Here is a 17,158-nt window from a genome sequence, read left to right as displayed (position 1 = left end):
AAAGATAAACTCAACAACTATTACTGGACCTCTACCACGTACTCAGCATTGTGGAGCCAGTGAAAGGAGATACAAAGATCCTTGCTTGTCTGGACGGAGCTTCCAGGCTGGTTGGAGGGAGAGGAAGTGTGTATCTCTCCTGGCCTCAGCTGGAAGGGGTATAGTCATAGGCACCTATGTTGTACTTTACGTCCTTCATGCTTCTTAATCCAACGTCACCTTTAATTCTCACCACATCCTTAGGTGCGGTAAAACAGGGATGGTTGTTCTCTTTTTTAGAGGGGGAAATTAGCGCCCAGAGAGACTGAGTGACCAGCTCAGGGCCCCAGAGAAGATATAATGGCGGAGCTGGAAGAAAAACACAGGTCCTCCCCGACTCTGGGCTGCGATGCATAGACAAGGCATATGGGAGAAACTCAGCTCGGCCTTGTGGCTTCACTTTCAACAGGGAAGGAAAAAAATGAGTGAAAAAGCACTACAAAATGAGGAGCAATCAGGTCAGAGTATGTTCACAGATGAAAATTTTTAGAATCAGGAAAAAAATGAAACATCTTAGCTTTACCAAATACTAAAGAAAAGGCTAGAAGATTCCAGGAGAAGAAATGGCATTCTAGCACTACCTCTGGAGGGATGGGGAGAGTTGAAGGTGACATCCTAGGGAAATTTTATATCTCTGGAGAACCGACACCCATACTTCTGCAGCTCTTTATTTCTCCTGAAATAAGTTCAAGGTAGTATCTGCCGATATTAGTTACCTTTGATGAGAAATGAGAAATAAATGCATGATATCCAATACTTTGTAGGAGACTCGATTTTCTAGATCATTTGGAGACAGATTTACACCTTGTTTCGCTGTGGCTTTCCTGTTTTCTACAAATTGCAATGGTGTCCCTACTTAGTCTACCATGTGAGAAAAAATGCAATTGTTAGCATGCTGCACTGCTTTGTGAAATGAGTACAACTCCCTACTCATTTTTTTAAAAGCTACTACTTCAGGTAGCCACAATAATGCTACATTCTTCCTTAAATGGACTCAACTGATACTGAATGAATCAGATAACAAAACCCCTCTTGTCCCAGTCCTTCATTTGTGATGTGAAAACCAAAGACGACCTGGCAGAGTCAGATTATAGCCCAAGTTTTCAGACCAGCAGTCTCATCTCACAGCTGGACGTTGCCTTTGGAATAGTAGAGACCTTTAGATAAACCTGAATAAAGGCATCAAGCTGTGCTGTTAATCCTTCTTTAAGCACCGTGGTGGTCACCCTGCTTAGGGTCCCTTAGGTCAGGGGCTGCGCTCGCACCTCCTCTAACTCACCTGGCTGGGGCTGTGCCACGGTGGTGAGAGGAGATGCTGGGCACACAATGGGGCCTCTAGGACGGTGAGCTGAACCAGCTCTGTCCACTGGAACTATTTACTAATCCAGACCTGCTCTTGGTAACAACCCACTAAATTGATCCCGCTCTCCATTAAGAGATTAGGACTGGTCTGGTCTCTATAATGGTCACATAGGAAATGTAATGAATTTGGAGAAAGAGTACATTTTAATTTTAATTACATTTAAAATAAAATGTAATTAAAATTGAATTTAATTACATTTTACTTGTAATGCCAGTTGGATAAATAAAGGTTTTGTTTAAAATCCATATGAAACTCTATAATGGTGCTAATGCTCTTACTGCCCTTCAAAATTCAGAAGAGAGAATTAAAAGGAAAGCACTGACTTTCCCAAAATAGTCAAATAGCAACTTCTCTTGTAAGTGTTGTTTACCAACTTGCAAGTGAAACCTAAAGTCTAAACTTTGGATCCAGGCCATGAGGTGTAATTAAAAGCACTCTGGCTTTGGAATGGACAGACCTGGGCTCAAGTCAAGCCTAAAGCAAATCAGTAAAGGGAGGAAAGGAGACCTGGACACTGACACCAGCAAAGAAAGTCCTAAAGCACTTGCCAAAAAGCAGAAATGTTACAGAAACATCCTGCACCTCACGTGCTAACACAGAGGATGATGGAGAACTCGGCTGAATGAGGAAAGGTGACAGGCTGTGCACATGATGAAGTTATACCAGGACAATCGAGCACTAACCACAGATCCCCACAATCCACTCACTCTTGCAGGGAAGGTAACAAAAGACAAATGAGGGAGTGGTAAGAACTGCCTTTGGCACGTCGGGGTCTAAATTTTATACCGTAATCCTGACAAGAGAAAAGACTGGATGCCTGAGCAATTTGTACCATTCACACATGTAGCGATGTACCCCCTGATGTGGAGAGGGTCTGGGAAGCTGGGCTTCCCAGTGTGGTCCCCTAATGGGAATTGATTACAAAGCGCTTTCCCATGTGTGAGCACATCTGAAGTAACAGGCTGCAAAGTATCTGAACTGTCCAAACAAAAGACAACACCTAGGGGCTTTTTGGATTAGAACTAAAGGCCACCAGGACAATCTGAATAAAGAGACTCTTGCTTTCACATCAATCCATTTTCTATTCCAATGGCTTGGTGCTATTCAACTTGATATTGCCTGTATGCACACATGTATACATGCGTGTACAAGGTAGTTATCAAATCAGATGATAACATTTTGCTCTAAATCTCTTAATTATAAGTGACGGATTCAGCACACCAATCTCTTCCCATCTATGAATTCTCTTTACCAAAAGTAAAATAACCCCAGCCTACTGTAATTTGATTTGTGGTACTTTTCCAACTACTATAAGAGTTATACATGAATTGTGAGGGATCCCTGTTGAGATTAGAAAAAAAGGGCACTGGGCTTCCCTGGTGGTGCAGCAGTTAAGAGTCCATCTTCCAATGCGGGGGACATGGGTTCGAGCCCTCACCCAGGAGAATCCCACATGCCATGGAGCAGCTAAGCCCATGGGCCACAACTACTGAGCCTGTGAGCCACAACTACTGAGCCCACATACCGCAACTGCTGAGGCCCGTGCACCTGGAGCCCATGCTCTGCAGCGGAAGAGGCCCACCGTGATGAGAGGCCCATGCACCGTGGCGAGGAGTGGCCCCCGTGCACAGAACGAAGACCCAACGCAGCCAAGAATAAAAACAAATAAGTACATAAATTTATAAAAAAAGAAAAAGAGGGCACTGGGGATTGATAAAAGGAAAGTGAGGCTGATGGGGAAGCAGGGTTAGAGCTCCTGAGGGAAGATGTGGAGGAGAGGAGGGAGCTGGGGCCAGGGAAACCGGGGCTGTGACTTTGAGTCTTGGCATGAACTTGCAGGGGCCAAGCTGTGACCGGGGAAGAGAGCAAATTAGCATCTGTTCAATTTTGTCTATTGAAGCTACTCTGCATCTCTAAGCCACTGTTGGATCCAGGAATCAGAAGCCAAAACTCTGAGTCAAAAACTAGAGATGATGGGATGGACAGTCAGGTGCAGGAGAAACATCACTCTCATGTTTTATCGGCAATGAGGCAAAAGGGATTCAAAGCAGCTCACTGAGACTGTGGAAAAGAGAGACTAGACATTTCAATGAGCTAAGGATGGTTCTCAGAATTTGGGTCATACAGGATCCATTTTTATTTACTAAAGATGTGTAAGATGAAATGTTTACATACTTTACTTAATGTGCTGTCTTTGTTTTTATTTTAATTAGTAGTTAAGAGTTGTCACAGGCTAACTGGTGGTGAGGTCCAAATCCCACTTTTTCCAATTAGTGAATTGTCTTGCCACAGGGTTTTCAGAAGCCTGGCCCTCGTGTGACTCTCTCTGATGAACGGTCATTACTAAGGGCCAGGCAGTAGACCTCTGAGAATATGATGAAGTGAGTCATGGGAATTTCTTGCATTTCTTCTTTTTCTCTACTCATTAGCTAACTCACATTTTATGTTTCCCGTGTTCTGATCTGAGCCATGAAGGGCCCCCTTCTCTCTCTCAAACTCTCCTTGCTGGGTGCTAGCCAGCCAGTGTCCAGGAGGGCCCACCCTTTATTTGGCAGTGGGGGCATCGTTTGGCACAATTCATGCCTTGAATCAATGAGGCAAAGGGGGCCCTTGCTTTATTTTGTGAGGTGGTGAAATCCATATAAATTCTATAAACTTGCACTGAAAACACACAAATAGATAACAAGCAGGTGTCCTGTCAGCATGATGCAATTTAAAAACAGAGTACATTAGACTCTTGAACAACACAGATTTGAACTGCATGGGTCCACTTGTATGTGGATGGTTTTCAAGAGTAAGTTCTATGGTACTACACAATTTGCAGTTGGTTGAATCCTCAGATATGGAAGAACCACATATATCACATGACCATGGGTGCAGAGAGCCAACTATAAGTTATATGCAAATTTTCCACTGTGCAGAGGGCTGGTACTCCTAACCATCACATTGTTCAAGAGACAACTGTACTAGAAACCAAAACATCAAAGGGCATGAGGCAAAGAATCTTCTGAATCGGGCTGAGAAAACACTCCCTGACCAGACGCCGGAGTGTCTGGTACCAGAATGTTGCTTACTTCTAGGGGCACCTGCTGTTTACTTCCAAGAGGTACCACCCCAGCTGAGCCAACTCCACTTACAGAGAGGGCCCTGTGAACAGTGCTCCCGGGTGGCAGGGGACAGTGGCCCTGCCACAGCTCTAGTGCCCACAGTGGGTGCTGTTGCCTGAGAGATGAGGGCAGAGGGCAGCCCTGCTTGACCTCTTGTGTTGTGCCCTTTGCAGATCTAAAACAGCAGATGTTAGCACTACACGTTTGTTTGCTTTGATCTGTATGCCCACCCTCCAGCTTCTTCCCTTCCTATGTTCCAATTTCAAGGTTTCAGACTCCAACTCCAAAGAATCAGAAGGCGTTGTAATGACTTAAAAAGTTGGTTTTAAAACAAATCCTTGAAAGTAATTACCGAGGCCACTGAATTACCTGTGCGTGCTTTGAGACCCAGTGACGGAGGACGTTCAGTACGCGATTGGTGGCTGTTCTACGTATGATAAACTCTTTGTCACATGTTCTCTCGGTGTTGTTAAATCCTTAGGAGGAAAAGAAACACACACATGATGTAGTTAAAGCCACTCCCCAGGGACCTGGAAAAGGTCACTTATTTTGGGACATTGGTTAATGAAACTCACAGATGACACATCTTGGCAGAGGAGCAAGTGGCTTCAGACTGTTGTGGGTTCTGCTTACTTACCTATTACACCCTCAGCAGCGAGGCCACCACATAGTTACAGGTGCAATTAAATGAATAATGTGCACATATTTGTTAAAGGCCACTGATTAAAGCTAAAGCCGGTCTCGTGACACTTCCATTTGTGCCTGTCTTGTTATATAATATAAAGCCAAGAAGGAGTTTTAACAAAGTACTTGAAACAACATTAGTTTATACTTTTGCTCCAAAGGCATTATATAACCACAAACATTTTCAATATCTGTAGATGGATGAGCCTTGGCTCACAGATGACACAAATACTTTCTTGTGCACCCACGTATTGAGAAGCAGTATAGCATAGTGGTTAAGAACATGAACTCCACAGCCAGACCGTCTGGGTTCAAATCCCTGTTCTCCTACTATGTAAGTTATGGCTCCTCTTTGGTGACCAGTTTCCTCATGTCCTGCGTGGGATAAGTGTACCAACCTCAGAGACTTGTTTGGAGATTAAGTTAGTGCATGTTAAGCATTTAGAATGGCACTTGAGAAAATAGTGGGAGCTTATTAAAGTCACCAATAACCTCCATGTCTCTATATTCAAGGGATATCTATCATCTCTCCATAGGAAATCTCATCTAATGATCACCTATAAAAAATTACTCACATATTTATGTCCCAAGATTTCTTCTCCGAGCTCTAGACCCATATATCCAACTGCCTCTTGATATTTCCCTCTTAGATGTTTCAAAAACCTCAAACTCAATATGTACAAAAGAAAAACCGATGGCCTTTCCACCAAACCTTGTCCTTTTCCAGTGTTCCCCATCTCAGTAAAGGAACACCATCAGCCATCCAGTTACATAAGCCTGAAACTTTGGAATTGTTCTTAGGCCATCTCTCTTCTTCTCCCTGATAATTTCACCTGCAAAATAAATCTCAAATCTGTCCATGTCATCATATCCACAAAGCCAAAACTGGCATCGAGCTCCAGCAATTATCATCTAGTCCACTGACAACAGCCTCCTAACTAGTTTCATTGTCACTCCTGCCCCCTCAAACCTGTTCTCTTTTCTGAAGTCAGAAGGATCTTCCAAAGGGCATATTAGATGTGTCATTCCCCTGTTTAAAGCCCTTCAATGACTCAGGATAAATACAAAACTCCTTCACACAGCCTACAACGTCTTCCATGGTTTGCCTCTTAGCTCCCTCTCAGCCTTTTCTGAGACCATATTCTTCTATTTCCTCTTCCATTTAACCACCCTTCTTTCAGCCCGTCATCCTCAACCCAGCGCCTTTGCATATACCGTCTTTCACTCAGTGAAAGCCACTCTTATTTCACCTCCCCAAACGAGCCCTTTCTGGCTTGAGCTGGGTAAATCCCCCATTGCACATCCCACAGCAACATGCACACTTACTTTCTGACACTTGCTACATTTGCAATTTTGCATTTATTTATGTGATTATTTGCATCCTCCATGAAGATAAGGATCGGATATGTTTTTGCTGAGCATGAGCACATATGCGGCATGTAGCAGATGCTGGACACAATACATATTTGCTGAATAAATGAACAAAAGCTTGGATAGTAGGAACTAACTGTTTACTTGAATATGCTACAAATGTAAGGATGATTCAGTGAAAGACTGAACGAACAGTCATCAGAACCTATGAATGAGTTAGACAAAAGTCCATGAGCTTCTAAAGGGCAGGGGCCCCTTCTCCACACTCCTCCTTGACTGTAGACAGGATACTCCACCCACTAGCAGACACTGTCAGAGGATGATGATGTGCTCTTGGCAGACTAGATATCCTGAAAAAATCTTTTGCTATTAGAAGCTTAGAAATTCTGGGTAAAATATAATAAATATCTTTTAAAATGCACAGCTGAGTTCTCAAGAAAATAAGGAATTTTCCAGGGTCAAACACACAGAGAGATCTGAAAACCAGAACTAAGCCTCTGAATTATTGCTGTCTGCCTTAAGAGGAGAGCAGTTTACCAGTCTTGGTAACAGGAGATGTGGATTGTAAATCCACGTGATTCAGGAGACAAAGGCCCAGGAAGTGTGAGTGCCAGAGTTAGAACTGAGACTCCCACATAAAGTTGGAACTCTCAAAAGATCATCCCCTCTGCCCAAGAGAGGATTAGGAAAAGAAATTCCCCAACCTGCAAAAGGAGACAGTTAAGAAACTTGACTGTCTTAACCTGGATCTCAGTGAGGGTGAAACAAAGGCTCCCTGAGAACTGATAACCACAGGCGCACCTCATGTAGGTTCGAAGCCCAGATTGGACCACTACTGGCTGGCCCCAGCCAGTGATAACTCCGGAGGCCCTGACAGAAGCACACACAAAACCGCTCCGGAGGGACAAACGCTCGCCCTCAGCCTATACTGGATGACCAACAAGAAAGGCCTCTGAAGAAAACCTCACAATCCCAGAGTACAAAACACACAAGCCATCCACCATGAACAAGGGTCTGTAGACAAAGGGATCGGGAGCGCCCCCTCTCACCCCCTCCCACCACCAAGAATTTCACAAACTAGAACTATGCAATAGTTCTAGTTCAAATATCCTAAAATTAGGATGTTTATAAAGTCTAAAGATATAAAAGTAGGAACTGAAAACATGTGAAAAGAATTTAAAATATTTCAAGTCAGATTTTACAAGAATCACATAAAATGTCTTCAAATTAATGGAATTATTCTTTCAATTACTGTTGACAAATAGACAAGCTGAAATTTAAAACAGAGATAAATATTATAAATAAATACAGGTTAGACCCAGTTGAATAAAGAGTAAACTGTAAAGAGATCTGAAAAACACATCTGAGAAAATTACCCAAATGCAGTACAAAGAGCTAAAGAGGTAGAAAACAAACACATATATATGGAATGTAAAAAAACAAAAAGGTTCTGAAGAACCTAGGGGCAGGACAGGAATAAAGAACGCAGACGTAGAGAATGGACTTGAGGACATGGGGAGGGGGAAGGGTAAGCTGGGACGAAGTGAGAGAGTGGCATGGACATATATACACTACCAAATGTAAAATAGATAGCTAGTGGGAAGCAGCTATAGCACAGGGAGATCAGCTCGATGCTTTGTGACCACCTAGAGGGGTGGGATAGGGAGGGTGGGAGGGAGACACAAGAGGGAGGAGATATGGGGATGTATGTATATGTATAGCTGATTCACTTTGTTATACAGCAGAAACTAACAACACTGTAAAGCAATTATACTCCAATATAGATGTTAAAAAATATAAAAAAACAAAGAGGTAGAAAACAGGAAAGAGGGGAGACTGGCTATCTGATTGGGAGCATGGACCCACGTGCTATATTACAGCAAGACCATCCGTATCAGCTGAGCACATGAGAGCACAGTTAAGGCAACTTCAGTTAATGAGTGAGCAGCAGCCCCGTTAATAAAACTTGATCTATCAGGATTTACTACAGGTATGCCCCTCAGATAGCTAGTTTATGTATCTGGTTTAGGGAACTTCTAAATTGGTGGTTTAAATAGAATTGACAGAGTGTTTCTAAGATCAAAGACCTCCATCTGTTGATCAACCAGTGAAAAAGATTCCCATTTTTCACAGATTTTAAAGCTCTGTGATCAGAGCAACAATTTTCTGCAACTCGCCAGATTTCCTCCTTATTGCAAACTACCATCTAAGCTGGGGGCTGCTTGGGCAATATTTATTTCTGAATTTAAACGTGAACCATACAGCGAATTGGTGGCAATATCCATGTAGAAGGCATTCTGTCCTAAAATCATGGATCCACCCCCAAGAAGTTCTTATGCCATTTTTTGGAAGAGCAAAGAGCAAATCTTTGTGGAGCTTTAAACATCTTTTGCTTGTCAAGTGTCACAGCACAACCAAACTCTACAGATACCCGAAGAGTTTGTTTTACTAACATCACACATCTGGAATACTGTCACCCCGAGATTCCTGTCTTTCCAGTTTATGCATGTCTTTTTTTCAGTTGTAGGCACTGGTCAAACAAGCTAATTTGGGCAACAAAAGCCATCTGGAAAAGCGATAAGAACCAAATCACCGTATGTGTGAATTTAAGAATGAGATTCAACTTTATGGTCCTACCCCCAGACACCTTGTAAGTCATTCTCTCCCTTACAGCAATTGGTAGATGCGACATCTCTCTGATTAAGCTATACACTCCCTGGTGAAAGCATTTTATCTCAGGCATCTTTGTAGGCCCTTCAGCTTTGCACACGGGCACTCAGCAGTTATTTTTCTTAGCAAAAATTGCAGCACTCCCAATGAAAACTATTTGAAAGTGTCTGCAGATGCTATGTATCTGAATAAAGGGCATTTTTCCACCATATTGCCATGATGACTATGTATTTGAAATCTATCACAAGCAGGACATACAATAAAGTAGTGGGGAGGGAGGCATGGAAATTTTAAAATAGAGGAAAGGAGGAAATTTTTCATTTTATACTTCAAATGATGTGATACTTAGCTAACTTCACTGCCTACTTTGTAAGAGGCAAGTAAAATAATGGTGAGATGGAAATAAGATTACATGTAGGTGGATTACGGACTTGTCCAGTTAGAGCTGAGGACAAACTATCAAAGACAAGGAATTCTTGAACATGGGAAGGTATTTTAACATCTAAAGTAGATCGCCAAGACGTGGACCATGGAGTTGTTGTTAATGCCAACAAAGCATCTTTAGGCCATCCTCTGACTTGGTGAGGAAAGTTAGAGTACAATCAGGAAGAGCTAAAAAGCACAGAGATAATATTGATGCCAGTGGTCCATGGTGATGGGCTGCCTGGAAGGAAAAGTAAATGCTAACTATTGGTTACTTTAGCCACGTTTCTAGAACCTGTTTCTTATTGTGAATAATTTTATCACCAGTACCTGGCATTGTAGGTCTTAATAAATTTAGGCTTATGGAATGAATGCATTGAGATCACTTTAATGACTATATCAGTGAGGCAATCAAGAAAAATGCCACAACAGTGACGAATAATTTTTCACTTTATACAAATGGGACTCAATCTCTCCAACAGCGTCAATGTTATCCATGTGCTTTACTTTGTCCGGTAGATATCTTTCTTTAAAAATCATGTGCAGTACAAAATCATATAATTGGTTTGTACATTTCTGTGCACTTGGATTACAAGTGTATTTCCACTCTGGTTGTTGGCATGGAAAGATCGTTCATATTTATTGTTTCTTTGTGCCAGGCATTGTGCTAGGAGCTTAACAAGTGGTCTATATTTTAACCCTTGAAATAATAACAATTGGCATTCATTGCATGCCCACCAAGTACCAAATATAGGACCATGAGTAATGTGGCTTGTTCAACAACAACGGCGACAAAGGAGGGTAAATGTTGTTTCCCCCACTGACAGACAAATAAACAGGAAATCAGAGAGGTTAAGAAACCTGACAAAGGTCACAGAGTTAATAAGTGGCAGAACCAGGACTTGAGCCCACGTCTGCCCATTTCCAAAGCCAGAGTGCTTTAAATTATACCTCATAGCCTGGATACAAAGTTTATACGTTAAGTTTTACTTGCAAGTTGGTAAATATTATTAAAGCTACAAGAGAAGATGCTATTTGACTACTTTGGGAAAGTAAGTGTTGTCCTCTTAATTCTCTTTTCTAAATTTTGAAGAGCGATAAGAACATAGCACCATTATAGAGTTTTTTTTTTTTTTTTTTGCGGTACGCGGGCCTCTCACCGTTGTGGCCTCTCCCGTTGCAGAACACAGGCTCCGGATGCGCAGGCTCAGCGGCCATGGCTCACGGGCCCAGCCACTCTGCGGCATGTGGGATCTTCCCGGACCGCGGCACGAACCCGTGTCCCCTGCATCGGCAGGCAGACTCTCAACCACTGCGCCACCAGGGAAGCCCCATTATAGAGTTTTATACGGTAATGGATGTTAAATGAAAACTTTTATTTATCTAACTGGAATTTAAATTTTCTCAAAGTGTACTCTTTCCACAAATTCATTACATTTCCTATGTGACCATTATATAAACCAGGACTTTTAAAACTTCCAGTCATGATCTATTAATGGGCAGTGAGATCAGTTTAGTCGGTTGTTATCAGCATTTAAACAATGAAATAGATGAAAACTGAGTAGATTGTACATTGAGAGTGAGTATTCTTTAGAGAAAGTTTTGTACAGTTGTGTGTGTGTGTGTGTGTGTGTGTGTGTGTGTATCCTGGATCAAAATGTAAAATGTATGAGAGTGGGTTGCAATAAAACAGTTTGAAAATGACTAATACAGACAATCTGATTATTAGCACTATGTTTAAACCACCTGCATTAATTTCCCAGAAATTCTGGATAACTAAGTCCATTCCTTACTCTGAAACAAGTCTGAAGGAACAAGCAGAGGACGCTCATCATCTTATGGTCCCCCCTTTGTTTCTGTCACTAAACACTCTTCCCATTCTCCACCCAATCCTCCAGGTTGTCCACCTCTGCCTCATACCTTGGTTTCCGGTCTGTTCTTGAGCTGACTCCAACCAGTTCTCACTCCCTCGGGGACATGATTCTCTCCCACGGGTTTTTCTACATATTCCAACCTGACACCTCCAGTTCCACCATTTCCCCAAATCCCTCATTCCTTGTAAGAAATGCTTCTTACAAGATATTTCCATATTAATGACACATTCTTCTCTCATAAAAAACATATCCCAAAATCAAATTTATGTTTTTTGCTCTCAAGCACTTCCCCACCCTAACTTTCCTGTTGACTTAATGGAACAACCATGGTTTCCACTTCTCAGGTGGGAAACCTCACGCCTCTCTGTCTCTCCTTGCTTTTTCCCATTAGGTCAACAAACACTGTTAACTTTTTGGTAGCATCTGTCAACCTATGTTCCAGGTTCTCTGTAGGTATTGGGTGAACAAGAGATGTGGTCCCTGCACTCATGGAGCTGGCTCTTTAAATGGGGAGAAGATAGCCTCCAAACAAGTAAAACACCAAAAATGTGTAATTCAAAACCCTGCAAATGAGCACGGTGCTGTTTCTTCCAGAGTAATCTCAAATATCCCTCTAATTTGTTACTGCTCCAGCACCAAGTACTTCTAATGTCTCCCTGTTGTCCACTGAACCAAGTCTAGAATATTTTCCTGATATGAAGAGGCTTTATTAGCTAGTAAACTGAAAAAAAAACCAAAACAGGCTAATGCAGACAAACAGATTTGCACATACACTGTGCTGAACATTGTGATATAAACATTGTGATATAACTAAGTCTATAAACTAACAGACTCATTCTTGAGATATGATCTAGAATAGCTACAATTATGGAAACTGAACTTTAGTCTGTACATAGTAGGAAATTTGGTGTAGTAATCTACTGGTACATTCAATTACTCCTATTTTAATGGACTCTTAGCTGGCAATCTTTTGTTTGCAAAGGGACAGAACACCCAATTCAAACTCGGTTAGAGTAAAAAGGGAATTACTATTTTATATATCTGGAGATAGTTCTAGATTCAGATCCTGTTTGCTTCAGAGGCTGATGTTAGCATGGCCCATGTCTATTTCTCTTTAGTGCTTTAATTCTGCTCTCATTTTCAGGTAGCAAAAATGGGTAAGGCCATGCTAGACTTATAACCTCATATCACACCATCCAGAGGATGAGAGTGCATTCTTTCTGGTACCTTCCACTAAAGATAAAGAAATTTGTAACCTAGAAGTCCTTCAAAACGTCAATGAAATGCAAAGATGTTCTGAAGGACTTCTAGGTTACAAATTTCTTGCCAGTATATGTATAACTGATTCACTTTGTTATAAAGCAGAAACTAATACACCATTGTAAAGCAATTATACCCCAATAAAGATGTTAAAAATAAATAAATAAATAAATTTCTTGCCAAACTGCACAATACCCCTTCCTCAAACTCATATCACGATGGCAATGGTGGGGGAGGTGTCAGAGATGGCGGGGAGATGCATGCGTATGCGTGTGTGTGTGTGTGTGTGTGTGTGTGTGTGTCTGTGTGTGTGATGAGGAGGTAAGCTCCCACTCAAAGCACATGGCCAGAAATGTGAAAGGACTAATGAGGCAATGGACAAATTTTGCATAGTGTGTTTTAAAAAAATTTTTCTATAAGTGTATCCTTATCCTTGGGTTGTAAAGTTCTTCTCCGTACTCAGTTTAACCTGAGATTTTCTCTAAGTACAATTAACTGTAACAATGAGAAAAAACACATCCTTGTAGAATGAGGAAAAGAAGCTTAGCAGGTCTATCATTATTTATGATGAAAAAATACATGAAGAATGGCAAAATCAGTATCTTCCCTTTGCCTTCCCTTTTCAAGAAAATCGGTAACTAAGACTGTCAGCTGAATTGTTCTCATGGATTTTTTAAAATATGTGCTGTTTAGATTCTTGAAGAAATGATTATATACTAAGTTTAAAACGAAACTTATTGAGAACCATTGGGTGTTACTTCTTTTAATTCTCACAATTGTATAAAACACATTCCTCATTTTTACAGATGAGGAAGCTGAGGCTCAGAGAAGTCCAGTAGCCACCTAAGGTCACAGATGGTAAAAGCAGAGCCAGGATTTATGGCGAGGTCACTGGATTCTAAAATCCAGCCTCTTCCCACTGAAACACCCCGTCTGAATGCCTATTCACAAGAAGCGCTAGCTGCCCGTGTTTATCGCTATGTAAGCTCCAGCCCTCCCATTGCTGCCATCAGCTTTTGTGCTGGTGTAAAGATGCAACAAGGACACACAGCCAGTATGGAGGGCGACGGTGACTTCTGACAAAGAAGAATGGGGTCCTTTGAGGAGTCGGCAACAGGTGAAGCCACAGAGTAAGCAAATTTAAATGAGTTTTCAAGAAAACTGCTGAGACAAGAAGAAAAGAGACAGGCTAGAAACTGAGAGGGGACGCAGGTTTGTGGGAGACAATAACTTGAACCAGTTTGAAAATTAAAATATGGCAATATATTAAAAGAAACCAAGAAATCTAATACTCTTGGTCAGAGTTTCTTGACAGTAAAACCAGTACTACCCAGGCCTTTGAAAATACAGTAAATGCTCTAGAAATGGTTAACATAAAGAACACCAAAAAACAAAAGGAACAAACTTTAAATTTCTCAATTATTTCCTTTTCTGCCCAACTTTATAACCAACTATCTGAAAAAAGAAAGGAGGACGATTTTTCTGTACGTGATCTGAATTCTCTGATGGGGACCTGCTACCTCTTCTGGATAAGAGGTAGCTCACCAGTCTGATGTGGAACAATATTCCTATCCTTGCATTAGGCAAAATTTCCCCACAAACCAAAATAATAGTAATTTTCCAAATCCTTCTACATTTCTTTCTACAGAATGCTACACACACATCTAGAAATGCTTTTCCACGGGGGCAGGGATGGGACAATGAGTGATAGCTCCTGACCCCGGGAGGTGTGTATAAAGCGTGTAAACAGTTGTGAAGGAGCATGTGCCTATGTGTGCAAGGAGCGGGGATGGCTACAGAATTAGCTGAGCTATTCTGAAGAAGCCACTGCAGAGAATTTTAGAGATGGCTGGGGAGGGGGGATAAAAATAGGCCATTTTCTCCCCCTCAGTTGTTAACATTGGAATGTACACAAAAAGTTTCAATGTATAAAAGCACTAAATTTTGCCAGTAGAAAATGAAACATACCTTGGGAGGGAGGGTGGGAGCCACAAAACACAAAGGAAGCCCATTTTACCAGGCACAGAATCCTGACTGTCTTTGTGCCAATCACTTTCATAGGAACTGGGGTATAGAGGTGGACAAAGGGAAACTAATTAGCTGCTTACAGGAACTTACATTCTACTGGGGGAGACAGAAATAATAAATCATGTCAGTGGTATTATTATCTACATACAAATGAATAAGGTAAATTCAGATATTGAGAAGAAGAGCTATGTGGAAGGTAAACAGGCTAGTGTGTGTGTGTGTGTGTGTGTGTGCATGTAAGAGAGAGAGAGAGAGACACACACACACACAGAGACACAGAGAGACACACACAGAGACACAGAGACACAGAGAGAGAGAGACACACACACACAGAGACACACACACACACAGAGACACACAGAGAGAGAAAGAAACACAGAGACACACACACACAGACACAGAGACACACACACACACACACACAGAGAGAGACACACACACACACAGAGAGAGAGAGAGACTCACAGAGACAGAGACACACACACACAGAGACACAGAGAGAGACACACACACACAGAGACACACACACAGACACAGAGAGAGAGACACACACACAGACACAGAGAGAGACACACACACACACACACACAGAGACTCACAGAGACACAGAGAGACACACACACACACACAGAGACACAGAGAGAGACACACACATACACACACACACAAAGACACACAGAGAGAGAGAGAGACACAGAGAGAGACAGACACAGAGACAGAGAGAGAGACACAGAGAAAGAGAGAGAGACAGAGAGAGAGAGACACACAGAGACACAGAGAGAGAAAGAGAGAGAGAGAGAGAGAGAGAGAGAGAGGACATTTGCTAGGCTGGGTTGGGAAGGCCTTCCTAAGGAGGGGATGGAGACAGGTGAGATGGGACTTGAACAAAGAATAGGAAATGGTCAAATGAAGATGTGGGGGAAGAGTGTTTCAAGCAGAACAGTGAATGAAAAGGCCACAAGACAGCTCAGCTTGACTGAGGGCCAGAAAGTGGCCCAGTGTGGCTGAGGCCCAGAGAATATGGGGCCCGGAGAAGGGAGATGAAGTTGGAGAGCGGACAAAATCACCAAGCATCTTTCAAGCCAAGTGAAAGAGCTGGACTGTGTTCCCTGGTATTGGGAAGCAACCAGAGGGTTTTGTGAAAGGGAATCATGATTTCACTGACACTCTAAACAGGTTACTGTGGCTGCCTTGGGTAGTGTGGACTGGAGGGGGCAAAAGTGGTGTGGGAAAGACCAGGTATGAGGCTGTAATCCAGGTGATGCAGGTTTGCACAAAGCTTGTGGCAGCAGTGGTAAGAATTGTTGGAGATGGAGGGGCTAAGGCTTGTTGATGGACTGGATGGGGAGGTCTGTACTGAAGTGAATAGTGTTTCCCCAAATTCATGTTCACGCAAAGCCTGTCAGTGTTATTTTATTTGGAAACAGGGTCTTTGCAGAAGTAATCAAGATGTCAAACTGGATTAGGGAGGGTCCTAAATCCAATGACTGGTATGGTTATAAGAAGAAGGAAATTTGGACACTGCCACAGCCAGAGGGAAGAAGGCCCTGTGACAACAGAGGTAGAGAACAGAGTTATGGGGCCACAAGCCAGGGAACACCAAGGCCTGCCAGCAATCACCAGAGGTTGGCAGAGGCAAGGCGGACTCCTTCTCCAATGCCTTTGGAGAACACGGCCCCGCTGTCACCTTGATTTCAGATTTCTAGCCTCCAGAACCAAGAAAGAACACATTTCTGCTGTTTTTAGCCAACCACTTGAGGTAATTTATTACAGCAGCCCTAAGAAGCCAAAACGAGGTCTAAAGGAAAGAGAGGAATCAGGAATGGTTCCACTGTTTGGGGCCTGAGCAGCTAGGTTAGATGATGATGCCATTTCCTGAAACTGGGGAAGGGTAGGTTTTAGGGAGAAGAGTCAAGAGTTTGGTTTTAACCTGAAAGATGTCTCTTTCAGACATCTAAGTGGCAATATCCATGAGGCTCTTAGGCATAACAACCTGAAAGTCAAATAGAAAGGCTCGGACTGGGAACGTAAATTGGAGACTATCAAGCATTCACATAGTACTTAGAATCATAAGGCTGCATGAGCTTACTTAGGCAGAGAGCGTAGACAGGAAAAAAGGCCACATGGAGCCCTGTGATCCCACGACCGGTAGAGATATTGTATAAGAGGAGCCAGCAGGGCTTCCCTGGTGGCGCAGTGGTTGAGAGTCCGCCTGCCGATGCAGGGAACATGGGTTCATGCCCCAGTCCGGGAAGATCCCACATGCCGCGGAGCGGCTGGGCCCGTGAGCCATGGCTGCTGAGCCTGCGCGTCCGGAGCCTGTGCTCCGCAACGGGAGA

General features: G+C 42.6%; 1 protein-coding gene across 1 annotated transcript in view; it reads right to left on the bottom strand.

Annotated features, from left to right (window-relative positions):
- RASGRF2 (Ras protein specific guanine nucleotide releasing factor 2) overlaps positions 1 to 17,158 on the bottom strand; it is a 257,405-nt gene that overhangs the window by 51,065 nt on the left and 189,182 nt on the right. The window contains exon 23 of the mRNA XM_089909081.1: positions 4,879 to 4,985. Coding sequence (XP_089765207.1) covers positions 4,879 to 4,985 — 107 coding nt within the window. The remainder of the gene's footprint in view (positions 1 to 4,878; positions 4,986 to 17,158) is intronic.

The sequence above is a fragment of the Delphinapterus leucas genome, chromosome 3 (genome assembly GCF_059928025.1).
Source record: "Delphinapterus leucas isolate spDelLeu-1000000601 "Yukka" chromosome 3, BTC_Dleu_Yukka2, whole genome shotgun sequence".
NCBI classification, from domain to species: Eukaryota; Metazoa; Chordata; class Mammalia; order Artiodactyla; family Monodontidae; genus Delphinapterus; species Delphinapterus leucas.
The sequence above is the reverse complement of the archived record's forward strand: the minus strand, read 5'-3'. Positions and strand labels throughout refer to the sequence as shown.